This window comes from Sylvia atricapilla, chromosome 5, assembly GCF_009819655.1.
Source record: "Sylvia atricapilla isolate bSylAtr1 chromosome 5, bSylAtr1.pri, whole genome shotgun sequence".
NCBI classification, from domain to species: domain Eukaryota; kingdom Metazoa; phylum Chordata; class Aves; order Passeriformes; family Sylviidae; genus Sylvia; species Sylvia atricapilla.
Window position 1 is genome coordinate 4,303,214 of NC_089144.1, and position 17,834 is coordinate 4,321,047.

Below are 17,834 nucleotides of genomic sequence, written 5' to 3' on the forward strand. Positions count from 1 at the left end.
GGACTGGAACACTTTCCACTAGACCAGCTTGCTCAGAGCTCCAACCAGCCTGGCCTTGAACACTTCCAGACATGGGGAAGTGCTATATTGTTAGGAATACATGGATCTCTTACCAAAACACAGACTTCCACTAAGCATCACCCTACTAAAAGGCACATTAACAGAGAGCTCTCTCTGTTCACAAAAAAGCACCAAATGTCCCAGGTTTTTCCTGAAGCAAAATAATTTTGGGGGCCCTAGCTTTACTATTGCTAGTAAAGCCATGTCTGAGCATGTTAGGACTGGACACACAGGGTATGTTTCATGGACCTCCCTTCAGCATTATCACCTGTGTGGTTTTATCAAAGAATTGAGAAGCCACAAAGCACCACCCAGCTCCCCCAGCCACCAGCTAGAACAGCACCTTTAGGCACCCATGTGCAGATTCAATACTACTTCCTTTCCTTAAGCAGAGTGCACAGAAGTTGCAGTATCTGCATACTGTGCATTGCAAGGGAAAGCACAGTGCATACCAGGAATGGAAATGACATAGGAGGACTGTGAACAAGGCAAACAGAAGCTTCCTCTCTTTCCCCTCTCCTTCGTTTCTCTGTAGCCTACACTCCTATCTAACACACTTCTGTTTGCTACAGAAAGCCATCTTGTTGTACTGGCAATTTTTAAACACAGTGTCTAATTGTTGAGCTATTCCTGAAGTGCTGTGTAGCAAGACTTAATCACCAAGGAGAGGACAAGGAAGAGAGAAAAATACTCTTTAATGGGAAAGCACAGTGCCAAATTAAGCCAAGGGCAGAAATGCTGCTAACCTATAATTTTGCTTTAACTTTTCCAAAATAAACCACAATACTTTATCCTATAGGACATTTACAGAAAGGTAAAACACAGTTTTAATTTTTTTTTCTTTAACTCACCCCTTAAGGCATTGGTCTGACACATACCACAGCAGATGGCTAAACTACAGTGGAAACCAAGAAGGCCTTGTGTGATCTCAGTTCTGTATACAAAGGCCTTCAAAACTGGAAGAAGGTTTTGGCTTAAGATACCCAGTATCAGCTGAGTGGGTATATTTAATGTATCATTCCAGTTCACATTGTAGATATGTTACTGTAAGGCTCCCACAACAATGACACACTTATCTGTGTTCTGGGGACAGTCCAGTTTTAGGTGGCACTACACAAGTCTGAGAAAACTGAGAAGCTTAAACAATCATAGAATAAGGAAAAGCTGATGTAGGAGTCCTTCAGTACTTTTCTCCTGAAGCCTGGAGGATTCAGGAACACTGTTCTTTGCACAGGCACAGTAATATTCATTTTAAACAGAAAAGCTAGTAAGGTGCCACTACTGCTTTAAAATCTTAATTTTCAGCTTTTTCACTTCTTAAAAAAATCTTGTTTGCAGAAACTTCTGTCTATTTCAGAACATCTGCCTCTCCCTGAGGACAAAAAGTGCTTGATCTGCTCAGGACTGAATTTCTCATAAGTGTTGCTAGTTTCAAAACAGATGAATACCAAACTCTTGGATGCACCTTGAATACAAAAAACTAGTCACACCTGTTAATTAAAGGGAGTAACATAAGAATCTTGCTGCCTACCTTTCCATTAATAACAGTTTTGATTAAAAAAACTTAGTACAACCCACTAAGTTATATATATACACAAGTATGTAATAACCATTGAACAGTGTATTTTTTACATGTTATCAGAAGGAATATATTTAAATCCAATTTCAAGCACTTAGTTTTTTAATTACAGTGAAATCACTGTAAATATTTCTGCTGTACCCTCCACCTTATGATCATCACATATGCCATTATCATTTGGGGGACACATAAGATATCAAAGTCAACAACAGCTCTTGTTTAATAATTAATGCTCAAATTCTCTTGTGGGGTGGGAGAAAACAGGGTTAGATTACATGCCATTGTGTTTACATAATGTTTACTTAGGAATGCAAAATTCAATCCTACAATGATAACACAGGTTGTACTGATCAATCTTTCAAATGACACTAGCTCTAAAAATACTGTAAACTGATCAATATCTAACAAGGGTAAAGTGAAGACCAGACACTCACTTCTGCAGGTGTTCAAACTCTGCGGGCAGGTCACAACCTATATAAACTCTGTTCATTAAACTGTATTCTAACAGTGCAGAAAAACACGGATCCTGCAAGAGAAAATTAATATATAACTGTAATCATGGTGCTCTGTGAAGTGAATTTTCAAACAAATTAACATGGCACATGAATGTAAGAGATTTAACAGGACCTCTTCCAGAAATGGAACTCTACAAATGTTGCAAGTATTGTGCAACATGTGAGGAAGATACCAATAGCTGCTCTAAATTACATATAGTAATATGTTAGGTGTGGGGGAACTAAATTTTCATTCAGACCACTTCTGGAGTACTGTTTTCCTTGCTGTTTGTGAAGTCAGACATAAAAGGAGATAGTAAGACAAGCTCAACTTACTCCTGGGAAAGGACCATGCATGAGTTCAAAAGGAGTCCTCCTCCCTGGCACTCGTTGCATTAACTGGGAACAATTGCTTCTGCCACCCTCCATTTAAAAAGTGACACAGCTACATTTTGTGAACAAACTGATTGTGTGAGGTTATTCAGAACATGCTTTCTGGGCTTGCAGGCTGCTGGAAAACTTTAGAGGAGGCCAGAGCCTCCATGCTGGAGACAAAAAGGAGCTAGGAGTCTGTATGCACACAGCACCATTTCCCTTGTGCTTGGAAATCTACTGTGTGTGTGCCTGAACTGTCTGTTTGTACAGGAACCCGTGGAGATCAGACATTCCCAAATGCAGACTGAGGACAATGAACAAGTTCCTAACACATTTCTGATGCTTCCTCACATCTGATTAACCACAAAATCATTCAACTGCTCTGGTAAATAACATACACAATTCAAAGATACAACCCCAAAACTTACTTTCACAAGAACGTGAGGATTTCCCACAACAATCAGCAAAGCTTTTGCTCTAGTAATTGCCACATTAAATCTCTTTGGGTTACAGAGAAAGCCCAAACCGTATTTTTCATCATCAATTACAACTTTCTGAGACCGCACCTAAAATTAATTACAGATAGTTTTAGAAATCAAATGATGAGGTCACAACATACCACAGTATAACTTTAACATAATATTTCCTTACTGCAACAATCTGCTCTGCTGAATGACAATTCACAATGTGTCTTTTCAGTATGGCTTCTTCAGTAGCCTCATTCAGTGTGCTTTGACTTAGCATAGGAAAATCAGCCAAAGCAAGTACTGTGTTAAAACTATGACTCATTAGTATTTCACTCATATTTCATCTATATTTGAACCTATCTTTGAAAAAACAAAAAAATTCATGACCTGAATAAGAATTCTTATAAATAAGAGTGTAGTACATAGCTAGAACTACTTTAAGAGAGATCCAAGAGTGGAATGAAAAATTATGGTATAACATGGAACAGTGAAAGAAAGCATGGTACCACTGCCCTCAGGAAAAAAAAAGTGAGAAAATTCTGGACTCTTCCTCCAAGCTACAAATGTGACATACTACTACCACAATTTAAACAGAAAGCAACAGACTTTTAATAATCCAGATTTTAAAGAGAAGAGTAACTCTACAAGCACTTAATAAGGTCTGGTTTCAAACACTGTGACAGAACGACAAAAATATGGCTTCTAAATTTTTAAAGGCCTGTATCAAAAATGAGACACAGAGAATTAGATACATGTAAAATTCTCAATAGGACCACAGTAAATTTACATACTGTTGATAAGATGATAACCATGTACTCCTGTCCTTGAAACTCTTCGACTGTGCCAACCTTTATGTCTTCCAAATCAATACTTCTGAGAAGAAATCTAATTTTTTCCACCTATCAAAAAAGAAAAAAAAACGAAAAAGAAAAATGCATTTGAGGGAATTTAGTGTTACATTTGAGAGTGGACTGCTTCAAAACCAGAATCATACCACATATACAAGTATGCACTTTAACATGGCAATGTTGTAAGGAATTCACGCACCAAGCCATGATGCACTCGTGAGATTTTAAAATAAAACAGTAACTTTTCCTACAAGAAAGTATCACAGCTAATACACAGCTTAGAAGGTAAAGGAGTACTCTACCATAAATTGAACAGAAGGAGAGAGATTTTTAGTAGTCCAGATTTTAAAGGGAAGAATAACTCAGATCCTTAGGTTCTCTTTTTTCCAGTGTGCATCATTCAGCCCTTCAAGAAGATGACAAAGATTCCACCTTTGCTTGCCAGGTGCATCATGCAGAGCAAAAAGCAGAAGTGAGATATGATCTTAAGTATCCACCAAAAGAGAAAGAGAACAAGGAGTCTCAGGCACTGGGATCTGGTACATGTGGGATTGCTGTACTGCCATCTGCTAAAAGTTGTTCAGAGATTATAACTGAAATGCTCCAAAAAAAGAAATCCTGCCTGACTAAGCTGAAGGTTTTTACAGTCAAAGACTACTTTCTCATCATTGTTCCTGCAGTACAAAGTGGCTTTCTTAACATGGACGTTGCTATCATATGCAGATGAAGGACAAAATCACATTAAATCATGTGAAATCATTGTTTATGGAGCGTAAGAAATCCTGTCACATCAATACTATGGAATACCTATTTGAAAAAAAACAAATAGTAACTGCAAACACAGGCAGGTGCATGAACCTGACCAGCTGGATCAATAAAAGCAAAGCTTTAATGTGCAACTGAGATTTCTTCACAAGGGCTTTCTCATACACTTCAGTGTTTCCCCCAAGCCACAAGTGCAAGGTTCTGAATACTGAGATCTAAACACCAAGAAGAATTATGTGCATTGTCCAAAATCTCCTCTGCAACTGAAAAAGCATTAAGCTTATTTTTAAAATGAGATATATATATTTTAAATGAGATATATATTATTTTAAAATGAGATATATATATTTTAAATGAGACATACTTAACAGATCTGGATATAAATACATTTAAAAACAAAGCACAGCATTTGAAATTAATGTTCAATATTCTCTAGAGGTTTAAATACCATTACAAGCTTCAAGTCTGACTATAGAACAGCTAAGAAGTCACAATAATTGTTTCCTCTAGGGTCCTCAAGACCACAACAAGATGTCATACCATCTGCTTCACAAGAATTCCCTTTTGTTCCAGTCTTCAGTGCAGAGAGTGACAGAACCAGACTGCTGTTCCAGCTGTTGGATAATGAATTCTTGACTTGCACTCATTACTTCCAACAACTGAAAAACCTGCTTCTGTTTCCAAACTGGTCTCCTTAATAGTTTGATTTTTAAAACTGAAAAACCAGCAGAATGCCATTATTGCTGTCTTTTAAGGTTTCAATGGCAGCATCATGACTGCTAATACACTGAGTATCAAGATATACAACAGTGAGATTTTAACATATGCCCCCCTGCTTTAACAAGCCACAGCCATTGTATAAATACAGGAGATGAAATACAGCAACTCTGAAGCTCTTCAGACATCAGACCTGTTAAATATTATACCTGTTTACGATATGGTGCAATCACTCCAATATCTGTCACTGACACTGCAGAGTATTCACTTTTAGCCAACTGGCAACAGTACATCATTACTTGAACTGCTTCAGCTGGATTGAACCATGAAGGACTGCAAGCTTCACGTGTTTCAGTGCCCTGTATTGGGGGAAAGGAAATGACAGGATGGAGATGAGATGCAGAAATGACTATGTATTTATTAATGCATTATTCTTACACCTCTGGAATGCAAAAAAAAGTGATGGAATGTTATATGTAATTTCTATTCCTCTCTAGACACCTTTTCTACAGAAAAACTATCACCTAATATATATATATATTTTATACATTTATAAATGTAATTGATATAACAACAGTATTTTAAGTATGCAACAAAGGATTTGTATCTCAACTCAGAATAATGTATGTAAATAAGTTGGTGTCTTGCTTTTTCCAAGGTGGAAGAACTCTAATCCAAGCCTCTCCAAGCAGCAGATATTACCACTTCTCACTAACTTCTTGGAAGACTAAGGAAAAAATTTTTTCCAAGGTACTACTTTTTCCCCTGCCAACTTAAGCTCTAATGATCCTTCAGTTTTAGAAGCTTGTATCCACCTTAATGCAGGAACTCTCATCAAAAGCAATCTAGAGCAGCTGATGGTAGCTCCAGTCTGGTCATCTGCTATGAATTTAAACTTTATGAAAATGTCTCCACAATGCACTTCATGAGGCAGCTGCTCAGCTTCTTAGCAAACATTTGACTTCACTAGTTGCTTTTAAAACCAGATGGTCAGGAAGTCATATTACTTGTGAAAGGCAGTTTAACCTTTTTTTCATATCCTTTCTAGAAATTATTCAGAAAGAAATCAGAAAACTGCTAGCAAGCCTATACAGTTCACTGTATGAATGTTTTACATACCCTTATTCCATGAAAAATTAATGGAAATCCCTTCCTGGGCAACTTCCCCCAATTCAACAAAGAAGTTACCACTGAAGTATCTGCACAAACTTCCAGCTCCTTATGATAAAACAATTTAGATGGTAAGGCAAGCAACGCAGAGTGCGACCTGTAGTTCTTTGTGAGTTTAGTGATCTGCAGAGACAAAACCCAAAATCCATAACTGAAATAGGTCATTATTCATCAGACTTCTCAGAACACAGCTACTACCCTACCATCCACTAGCATTTAGTGTTTCTAAGGCTGCTAAAGAACTGCATTCAAGGCAAAAAGTGCAGTTGTGGTCTTCTGTAAGTAAAAAGTACATCAAAGCATTTTTGTGAAGGACCCTCTCCTTCCCCTCCAAAGGAAAAACAAAGAGAATTGAATGTACATGACAGATGAATGGGTCTTGAAACATTTGATGTATAGACACATTCTCTTTTTTCAGAGTCAGATTATTTCCATGGAGTTTCAATGGATGCAGTGTCTTCTTTTGAAGAATTCTTGACAGGCAAAAAGAGAGCATCAGAACAGCTGATAGAAGCTGGCCTTAAAACATCTAAAATGTACTTGTCTTTAAATGAAAGAATAATCTTAAGGAAGCATTCCAGAAAGTAATAACTAGCTCAAAAAAAACCCCAGTCCTGTAAAAAGGATAACATAGGATATTCCAGTTGAAAAATACCCTTAAAGCCCTCACACTTGCTGATCTCTCACTATGCCAATTCTCTTTAAGCACTGTGTGAGGAACACAACAACCAAAGTTTGGGCTAACAGATTTTAGGAGAAAGTGTGACAGGATTTTCAGCAGGCTGAACCTGACCTAAAGCCTATGTCCAGACACCCTCACTTTCACCATTTAATCTGCAATCAGATTTCCTCCCTTCTCTACTTCCATGGTCATCTAGTCATCTTTTGCTGTCAGTTTAATTCTTCAAACTATGTCACCGTGAAAATAGGAAGGCATCTTAAGAAGCTTAACATCAGCCCTACATTTCAGATTCAGACAGCATTTAAAAGCAGCTCAAACATCTGTACTTGTCTAAAGACCATGATACCTCTGGCATGTAACATAGACTTCAAGTACTTGCCCAGACAAGAATCAGGGGAAGCTATCCTTCAAAGGAAGACATGATAAAGAAATAAGAACAGTTTCTCTTCTTCCCTTTGTGAAACATGATGTTTGCAAAATTGATCTTCAAAGAAGAGACTCTGTCTTTTTATGTTAAAAGGAGACATTGTACTTTTTCATCTGTGGAAAATGAAGTTATGGTAAATCTGGACAATGAAGATGAAAAGGAATTTTAAGCTATTATTTACAACTGTGCTTCGTGCACCATATTTGACTTATGCTAACTAAGAACAGAGGATCTCTTTAAAGAAAAGTTAACATGCTGGAGGGCTCAGCATCTATACTATTCAGACTACATATGCAAGCTAATCAAGCTTTTCTAGACAACTACTGCTCAAGCCAGACTTATCACTAAGTATCAGGGAGTAAAACGATAAGAAACCACAATTCCTCCTTTTCTGACTGAGCTGAAAAAGGTTGATGGAAAGTTTAACTCACCAACAAAGGATTGTATGCTCCACAGGCACCAAAAGCATCCTCATCTCTCAGATACAGCTCTCTTGATGACAGTCTTTCTAGCAAGGACGTATTTAATCCAAAAGTCTGCGCAAGTTTAGATTTTATTGTTGGCCCTAACTGCTTTGGATCTCCAACAAGAATTATCTGTATAGAAAATTTAAAAACACCCATCATAGGTAAAAATAACTGTTATTGTAACATTACTTTATAATGACATACACACTTCACAATTTAGAGATGAATTCACATTAGGTATTCTGCTTTCCTTCAAACATTTGTTTGCAAAGGACAGAAATATGTTGTTGTCTTAAACAGAACACATCTTTTATTTTGCTATCTCCACACACTGACCCAGTCCTACCAACACAGACTTGTTCTAGAAGTAAAGAAACTTGTTTAAATGTTGAGAATTTATATCATGCATGAATAATCTCTATTAAAAAACTCATTACCAGAAAATGGCTGCTTGCATTCTACATAATCCACAAAATATGAAAATCATAAACAAGCCTTTTCCCTGTCAGTAAATGATGTTAAGAGAGCTACCTGCCCATCAGCTTCTGAAATCAACCCAATAGGAATCAGACTCTCTGGTTCACTTGCTTGACCTGCCTCATCCAGAATCACATGAGTGAAATGTCCAAGCCTGCAATTAAATAACATTAACCTGAAACAAGGCTGTTTGCAGATTAGTTGATTCTGCCACCCTGTGGTTGACCTCAGCAATTCTGTTAACACCCTTGTCAAGTGTGCTAGGCAACCCCATAGACACAGAGCAAAGATGGGTATTTCCAGAAGGAAATACAGAAAAAACAAAGCCAGAACTTTCACTTTTTAATTAAAGCATTGTTTGTACCATCATTAAGATATGCAGAAAAGCTCCCCTTATTCTTAGTTTCCTTAAGATATTGAATTAAAACAATGCACTTGGTATAGCAAAGACAATCCCCAAACTTTGTTTCAAACAACTCAAGATAGTAAGGCTTTAGTGTCCTAGGGAAGTTAAAATCCAAGTCAGAGATAGCCTTAGTTTATAGCACTTGATATGATACTTGTTTACAGTTAGTAACAATGACTTGATAAAATCCAAATACATTGTGATTTTTAGTGTGCAATCATTTTGAGCCGAAGTGACTGTCAATAGCAATGTAATTCCCACTAGTGGCAGAAGAGAAGTTATTGTTTCAAAAATCTTAAACATTACTCAAGATAATTCTAAAATTTACCATGGAGAAAGTTTCTGCTTAAACATTACTAAAGCCAAGTGCTTTGCTCTCTTCACAACAAAGGTGCATGCAAAAAGCTATTTAAACAGTGCAAGTTGCAGTTCAGACAGTCTTTAAAAGCTCTGGGGTTTGTGTCATCCAGCCACTTCAGTGATACTCCTATCTGTGGTACTGTACCGTGTATCTGCTTGATAAAACAATCCTGCACTGCTGCAGGTTGTAACCACAATCCTGGACCACAATGCCTTCTGAATATCATCACCATCTTTGCAGTAAGGTTTCACCAGGTCATCGATTTGCTGCAGAAACAAAAAGGTAAAACAAAACACTAGCCTAAACCAGAACTTCTAAATTTGAATCAAAAAGCTCTCTGAAAACTATTTTAAAAGCTGAGCAAAACACGCAGACCCATTCATACATCAAAATGAATGAATTAATTAACCTAAGCAAAGTAGTACAAGACATCTGTGCTTTATTGTAAGGATCAAAATGGAACATTTGGATATTTTATATGCTTATCTATATATACACACACATGTGTATTTGTGCATATATACATAAACACACACATATATATACAAATTTATTTCTCTCTTTCTCTCTGTACACACATATGTATAAATATATATATATGTATAAATATATATACCTATGTATAAATATACATGTGTATATGTAATGAACCCACAAGGTGTGTGTCCTGCATAGAGATGACAATCTTCCTTGCTTGCTTTCTGTTTAAGTACTCTTAACCTGGACTGATTAAAAAACAAAATAAATCAAAAATCACCACCAATGCCTATTTGCTGTTCACAGAGTTAGGCACAGCAAAAAAAGGTGAAGATCCTATGCTCATACAATCAAATTAAGGATTATGATCAACATTTTCCAGTTAGTCTTCTGGAAAAGCTGAAGCAATGTAATGCTCTGGACCCTAAGCAAACCTAAGCAGCCTTACAGCCACTGAGAGTAAAAGTCCTAGATCAGTATTTTAAGGTAAAAATATTAAAGTGGAAATCTTAATTGGCAGGTATCTGTAACATTTACCTCTATTGCCCTGAAGGCAGCATTAACTCGGACCATAGTTCCTGGCTTTAAGAGATTGCTTTGATGCAGCCGCAGGCAAATCAGATCCGTTGCAGCATTTGATGGTGCACACACCAAAATCCGACTGTCTGGGAGGGTAAAATGTATCTACATTAAAGAAGACACATATTAAAAAAAAGAAAGGTTAATTTAAAAAGCAGCAATAGTGCAAACATTCTCATTTTATTTAGCTGAATACAGAACCCAGGAGAGTTTTGCTCATGTGTGATATCCATTCATTCTTCTGCAATTCAGTAACACTCCTGCTGACAGTCATGACTGAATACTCTCAAACTGAGTGTACCCAGAACAGACTCAATTAATGGTTATCACATTAATGTATACCTGTGCTTCATGAATACCTTATGTACTACTGGAATCACTGTTCACTCTAGTTCTAAAGACAGAAAGGTTTGAAAATAAGCCATTCAGGACTCTGTCAAATCTATATGAAGATGGGTTTTCCTCCATTTACAGAGCTATAGATAATGATTTAAAAAAGAGTATTTTGAAAACTCCTTTGGAAAAAATATGATGGTACTTACAGAAATACTATAAATGTTCCAACATGGAAAAGACTAGAGATGACTGATCAGTCATTCACCACTACCTGTAAAATAGCTTCAATAACTGTTACTGTTTTTCCAGTTCCTGGTGGTCCAAAGAGAAGATAAGGTGTTGGCCGACATTCACCACTCAGTATCCTTCTCACTGCCAGTTTCTGTTGCACATTCAGCAGAGGATTGAAAAATTCACCATCTCTCTGTTTAAGTGTCACAGTTTCACCAACTATAATCAAGACAACCATATCTCAGAACTTCACATACATCTTTTTTACATATGCAGAATAAAGAAATTCCAATTCACAACATGCTTCTGCAAATTTCTGTTTCCTTTTCACGGTAACAACCAATGAATTTCTCAAAAGTTCAGTTTCCATTGAATACCAAGTAGAAAATAAGCTATTAATATTTCCAAAGTGTACTGGCTCTTTATTGAAAGGCAGAAAAGGACTATGATTACATAACCCAACAATCCATAAAAACTCTATTCAGTAATTTTAGAATCAAGCTCACTTTCTCCTCCTAGAACAGCAAAACTTGAGAAACTTCCAGTAACTGGCACTTTAGGAATGGTACCAGGACTACATGATCCATCTTATGCTACAACTGCTGGAATTTTTTTCTTAATCCTGTCTGAATTAGTCTAGCATTAACTTTCCACAGCGGAGTCTTGTGAACTCTTGGGCAGAAGTGTTTTCCAGGAAATCAATCAGTAATTCTTTAGCACACTTATAATGAAAAATGACATGATCACTCTCCTCTTAGACATTTCACTACAGTGATATTTAAAGTCACGTTTTTCAAAAAAGCACAGGAATAATCTGGGATACTGGAAAAAGTTTTAGCATCTTTAGTAAAGCTTTCCAGAAGATGAGAGAAAGCATCCCAGTAACAACTTGAAAACTCTGAAATCATCAAAGAGTTTTGAGTAAATGACTGGGAAGTAACTGTTTATTAATTACTAATTATATCATCAGATGCTTGCTCTCCCTTCCCCCAAGTGTTCAAAGCCACCCTGGATGAACTCTGAGCCATCTGGTCTAGTGGAAGGTGTTCCTGACCGTGGCAAAGGGGTTGGAACTAGACGATCTTTAAGGTCCTTTTCAACCCAAACACATTTTAGACATTTAAGTAATGCATCAAAAGCCTCCATAGAAACTTCCTGCTAGTAGTTCTAGAATTAGTCTTTAAAAGACAGAGCACAAGGAGATCTTAAAGGTCTCTTACTCAGCCCTGATTTACTGATGTGGTACTTATTATTTAAGCACAGAAAATATACCAAGTTGGCTTGTTTACTCTCATCACATCTGTTAAGTTCACCTCCCTTGATGTCATACCTGCTGTTGGTTTGTTCTGCTTTTTCTTGACCTGAAAAGAGCAAGTGAAGGTAAATGCTTTTATATCCCTAAGACGACAGGCAACTATCTTCCCTAATACTTTTGAAGTTGCTAAGCTTTAATTTTTCCCATTAAATAGAGAGAGTATCTACCGTTAAGACAGAAAGAGTAGTAGAATAATGTGGCAGGAATTTTCACGCTAAGTTTAAGATTTCTAATAGTTTGGCTCTGTTAACATTAAACATTTATTTCACAAATACTCTGCAGGCTCAGATGAGGATTTTGAAGTCATGACTACTTGCTTGCTTTCACAAAAGCAAACAGTCCCATTCTAGGCCACTAGGAAAGACACATGCATCTTCCTTGGTGGACAATGTCCCTTCAGACTGTAGCACAGGAGGAAACTGCTTGTAGGGAATGTGGTGTTGGCAAGGTTCTGGACATCCGGCCTCAATCATCTTAAAAATACTGAATTCAAACCAGATTGATTGATTACTCTTTGCTGTAAAGCACAAATTGCAGGTGAAATAATCAGGAAAAAAAATTTGAGCATAAAGGTGGTAAGCATAGGTTATGAAGACACTGAAAACTCTAGACAAAAAAAAGGAAATACTGACACATGCCTCAAAGCTGACTTGATTTAGTGTTGGTAACAGTCCTGCTCCAACAAGGAAAGAGAATTAGGCAGCCTCCAAAAGTCCTTTCCAAGAAAGATTACTACAATTTATTAGTAGAATGTAAGTGGCAGTTACCACTGGGTAAATCCACTCAGAACAGGATGATTATCTTCTATTACAAAATTATTTCCTGCCACATTGACTGGACTTACATATCTACTCAACAGTAGCTATGAAAACTAGTCTAGGCAAATCTGACAATTCCCATCACAATCACACACTTTTTAAATAAGCACTTTCCGTTTTGTTAACTTTATAGTATCAATTATCATAAAACTCCTATCTCCAGGCAGCAAACAAAAACTTCTGTCATCAGAATGCAGCAGAATACAGCTTTGATTCTTTGATACTCCATTATGCAACTCCTGGCAATATCTGTACAGTAAGTATCTGGTACCAATCTGACTGAAGGAACATTTTAAGGAACATTTACAGAATAGATACCTTACTTTCCTGCTGTGAAGATTGTTGAAGATTGTCATCAACAGCACAATACTCTGTAGTATTCTGAGTCTTGAGAGCTTGTGGTGATTGTAACACAAGCCTTTCTGGAAATAACACTAAATTTAGCAGAGAAAGAAAAAAGCAGAGAAATTTCAAAGTCACACAAGCACTTTGCATGTTTCACTGACTAATGTTACTGTTGACACATCAGCTTAGTCTGAGCTGCCAAAATTGGTTTATCAGAATAAGATGGTAAAGACATGAAGTTCATATGCATCCTTCAGCTCAACCAGAGAACAGAAAACCAGTGGTTTTTAATAAATACTGAGGTAACATAAACCACGGCCATTTCACTGGCTATTATTACAGCAGTATGTACAATTCCTACATTTCGTGTTGGCCCTAACAGTTCACAAACTTTGCCTCCTCTCCTCCTGCCTGTGATGGCCCAGAGATGAAGCAATTTTGACCAAAACCTTCTCTACATTCAGCATTGCTTTTTCTTTTAAAACCCAAACCAAAAAGCCCCTAACAACACAAGGAAAACAGTAAGAAGAAATGACAATGCAAATACGAATTACAATACAAATTCCCAGTATGCCCTGATGTGAAAGCAATAAAACCCACAAGACTCTGCACCAAGAAACTCCTCTAGACAGCTTAATAGTCAAATGAGATGTACCTTTTTCACCCAGGTAGAGAGCTTGCTGAATGGCCAACTGGCATCGCCTGCCAGGGATCCTGGAATCAGAAGACAGATTTTTAGATTAAAGTAAAAGCTTACATTTCCACATACTACGACAGCACACATCTATGAAGTACCTGGTACTTTTTACTGTGCATAAAAAAGAAGAGTTTTATATAAAAATATGCATTTTTAAAAAAAACCCATTAGATTGAGAAATATGCTGCAGAAGTATAAACAGTTTTGCTATGAGTAATATTGACACACACATATTCTCTAGCTTTCCAGTGACACAAAGATGGCCTGGTGTTCAACACTTCAAAGGAACTTCTTCGCAAGGATGAATTTACAGAAAAGATCACATAACTCCAAACAGGTAAAACATCCCATTAAAGCAAAAATATAAAAGAATGGGAGATTATCACCAGCTATTTTTACTTCCTGCATAGTCTTGCAGCTGCATTAGTATATTTTTTCTGAAAAAAATACCCACCTAAGAAAAATACCCCTAAACACCCCCCCTCATTTTACTCTCTGACATCAGTGTGGCTATCTAGAAATTATTAAGATAATAGTTCTTTGAACACTTGCACATTACAGTCTTTTAACCATGAATACGGTGGCAAAGGTGTGTTAAGAAGTGAAAAAATTGGCAAGATTTTAATTATCTCCTTGTCTGTGTCCACAATAAACAGTTGATGGTCATATTTTAGAATTCACTTCACTAGAGGAATCACTGAATGCAGCTTTCTGAAAGCTTATAAGAATACCTGCAGTGAACAAATTCCACATCCATGGGTTCCAAGTTATAAGTCTGTTCAAAATCTGCATTAACCTTAAGAGTAACATCTTCCTCACATATCTGTTACAAAGATTAAAAGAAGTCAGGATACTGATTAAGATTTAGTACTTTAAACATAAAGAAGCATCTCTGCAAACACTGAACCCCCCCAACCCCAAAAAGTACATCTAGATTTAACTATTATCAACATATTAACATCTACATTGTATTAAAAGCCCTTTCAGAGCAGATTATAATCTCAAAAGAATAGGGAAGCCAGAGTCTTCAAAAATACAATACAATAAAAATCACCATTCAAAATAGAGATAAAAACCCCTATATTCTTAGAAGGCAGGTTAAACTAGTCTGTAACTCCAGGAATTGCAAGCTTCCCTTATGAAACCTGTGGGCCATGGTATTTTCAGGAGAAGAGACACTTTGCTTACCTCAGCGACATAGGCAATGTACTCTATTATATGCTCCGAGTAGATCTGACTTTTCAGTATCACCTTATCACCTAATGGCAAACAAAGTTAAAAGGCAGAATACTGTTACAAGTAATAGTAACATTTTCACTGCAGCATGTAATTTCTCTTTCTCTTCTGCATGTTTAAACTAGGAATTTTAGCAAGACACTAACTTCAGCAAAGTTGCTGTTATCCATCAGTACAGTTTTGAAATGCTATATGTAGTTGTATTTACATTTTAAAAGGCATCTAGTACTGATGCCATTAGACAACACCATCTCGTATATATTATTTAAAATTCTGAATTTAATTTTAGCTGATTTCCCAGCTTTTTTTCTACACCTATTGCTTTTTAAGCTATTACTACACTGCAGTTTATTTTGGCTAAAAGGTCCACTGATTATTGTAAAATAAAAATCCTACAGTATTGAAACACCTGTAAGAACAGACATATGCAATGCTGCTTCAGATAGCAGCCACTCCAAGACACTGACAGTGTCCTTGTGTCCCCTGTCTCCTAGCCTAAATGAGTAACTTCGTGCTCAAATATGTGAAAGACTTCTTTAAACAAATGAATAAACAATATGGTTTGCACTGCAGTGAAAATATAGATCAACATGCCCTTTGACTTTATCTCACGTTCATTTGTACCTGGAACCAGGCGAGGTCTGCCCTCTCCTACTCCTGGCACTTCCAGCACCAACAAGTTCCCGTTCCTTTTTAAAGTAACCCCACTCATGTAGTAGTCTTTTAAATCCATTTCTGCTTGGATCTCTTCAAGCCATAAAAGAGTAGAAAAGTTTGCTTTATAATTATCGAGATTAAGACGCTGAAAAAAAACCCAGTATGCATTAGTATACATTACAATATCTGTTGTACACAAAGATACGGAACCCGCTATTGCTAATGTTAAACAAAACACTTAAGACAGGCTGCACAGCAACTGGGTTGCCAAATAAGATACCTAAACACATGCATCCATACATTTGGTAATATTTTAAACCTCATTAATAGCCAAAGCAAGATTAGTATAGCCCTTGGAGCTCAAATATTGTAGCCCCTCAGCTAAAGAGTTAACCAAGACTCTCCTTACTCCAGTGGCAGTTTCACCATCTGAATTCAGGGGCAGTCTACAAACTGAGTTCTATGCTCAGTTTATGCCCAGAAAGCATAAAATCTAAATACATGGACAGACACAGCCAAAAAGAGTCATGTCAGTCTCGGCTCTGGCTGATGATCATACAACTTATGGCAAGCTGAAAGAACCTGAATTTTCTCCCTCAGGGCTTAATGAATCTCAATGCAGAGGTATTCTCCAACAGTATCAAGTTCTAGCTAAGGTTAGGGTTAAGGTGTGGCTAAAAACCAGTAACCATTAATGGCAGGCCTTCAGTGTGTAATTATTGTTATAAACACTACAGAGCTTTTGAGAGAGGATCTCTAACCTACTAGCTTAATGCTGTGATCTCAAGTTAAATGTGAGATATTTAGTCAGCAGAATATAGCCTTTTATGTTTTAAAACAGTGTCAGTCCTGGTTTATAAGAACTTAAAATTTAGCAGAAAGTGAGTTGTGGCAGTGTCCTACCAGAAATCAGAGTGAAGTTTTGGAGGAGGAATCACTGTAATATTCTTGTTAAGACTTTATAGCTTTTCTGGGGGCGTTTTATTTGTATTCTGAAACTGCTATACTTGTGGAAGAATTTGAACAAGCTACAGTGGATTAAATCTGACAGTGATTAAGAAAACAATCTGGAACAACCAGAAAATAATCCTCTGTTATTGCAATAATTTAAGAGACTGTGATTTTCTGTGAAATAACAATTTTTCTGACACCTCAAAAAACCCTTACAAATGATGCCTAAAAAGTGAGAATACAGAGAAATCTTTGTTCAGCTTCTGTGATGTTCTCCCCAATATACTTCTACTCTCTTTCCATGTTTTCCCATTTATGCTTTTGTGGTTTTGTAAGCTTGCAATCTGTACCATACTGAAATCCATGGAAATTATGGGATCCAGACTGAAGTTTGAGTCTACCTGACAAGTGTTATGTCATCTTCTCATACACTAAGGACTCCACGTTCTCCCTAAGTTGAGGATGCTTGAACAAAAATACTATCAGAAAATATTTTTTATATAAAACCTACATTTACATACCTCTGCCAGGAGGGGCTGAAAGGTCAGTATGTCTAATTGCTGTTCAACACATTTTCTTAACTCATCTGGTATGGTATAATGGGGGAGGAAGTTCGAACACCACCTTCTCTTATTTCTAAAATAAAAACATACAACATATCATTTAGGTTGCTTATATGTCATATAATTTATGATATATCATTTAGGCTGCTTCACATGCATAATGTATGTGAAAAACAGCTAATTAACATGCTGCATCACCAAGAATATAAACCCAAAACGCACACACACACCACATTTATGACTCCTTCAGAGCGACAACTGAGAAGTTTGTTATATTGGGAAGAAAGGTAACAGATCCCCTACGAAGATGCTTCTTGACATTGTTGAGAAAAAA

The 17,834-nt window shown here is 36.8% G+C and overlaps 1 protein-coding gene across 1 annotated transcript in view; it reads right to left on the bottom strand.

The window, feature by feature from the left end:
- Nucleotides 1-1,377: 1,377 nt before the first annotated feature.
- MOV10L1 (Mov10 like RNA helicase 1) overlaps nucleotides 1,378-17,834 on the bottom strand; it is a 30,703-nt gene continuing 14,246 nt past the window's right edge. Inside the window, exons 10-27 of the mRNA XM_066318594.1 lie at nucleotides 17,459-17,573; nucleotides 15,954-16,131; nucleotides 15,282-15,352; nucleotides 14,825-14,916; nucleotides 14,052-14,110; nucleotides 13,370-13,485; nucleotides 12,249-12,279; nucleotides 10,959-11,137; nucleotides 10,310-10,456; nucleotides 9,440-9,561; nucleotides 8,583-8,682; nucleotides 8,016-8,180; nucleotides 6,425-6,598; nucleotides 5,515-5,664; nucleotides 3,767-3,874; nucleotides 2,937-3,074; nucleotides 2,074-2,165; nucleotides 1,378-1,550 (exon numbers count right to left, since the gene is read on the bottom strand). Coding sequence (XP_066174691.1) covers nucleotides 1,541-1,550; nucleotides 2,074-2,165; nucleotides 2,937-3,074; nucleotides 3,767-3,874; nucleotides 5,515-5,664; nucleotides 6,425-6,598; nucleotides 8,016-8,180; nucleotides 8,583-8,682; nucleotides 9,440-9,561; nucleotides 10,310-10,456; nucleotides 10,959-11,137; nucleotides 12,249-12,279; nucleotides 13,370-13,485; nucleotides 14,052-14,110; nucleotides 14,825-14,916; nucleotides 15,282-15,352; nucleotides 15,954-16,131; nucleotides 17,459-17,573 — 2,047 coding nt within the window. The 3' untranslated portion in view covers nucleotides 1,378-1,540. The remainder of the gene's footprint in view (nucleotides 1,551-2,073; nucleotides 2,166-2,936; nucleotides 3,075-3,766; nucleotides 3,875-5,514; nucleotides 5,665-6,424; nucleotides 6,599-8,015; nucleotides 8,181-8,582; nucleotides 8,683-9,439; nucleotides 9,562-10,309; nucleotides 10,457-10,958; nucleotides 11,138-12,248; nucleotides 12,280-13,369; nucleotides 13,486-14,051; nucleotides 14,111-14,824; nucleotides 14,917-15,281; nucleotides 15,353-15,953; nucleotides 16,132-17,458; nucleotides 17,574-17,834) is intronic.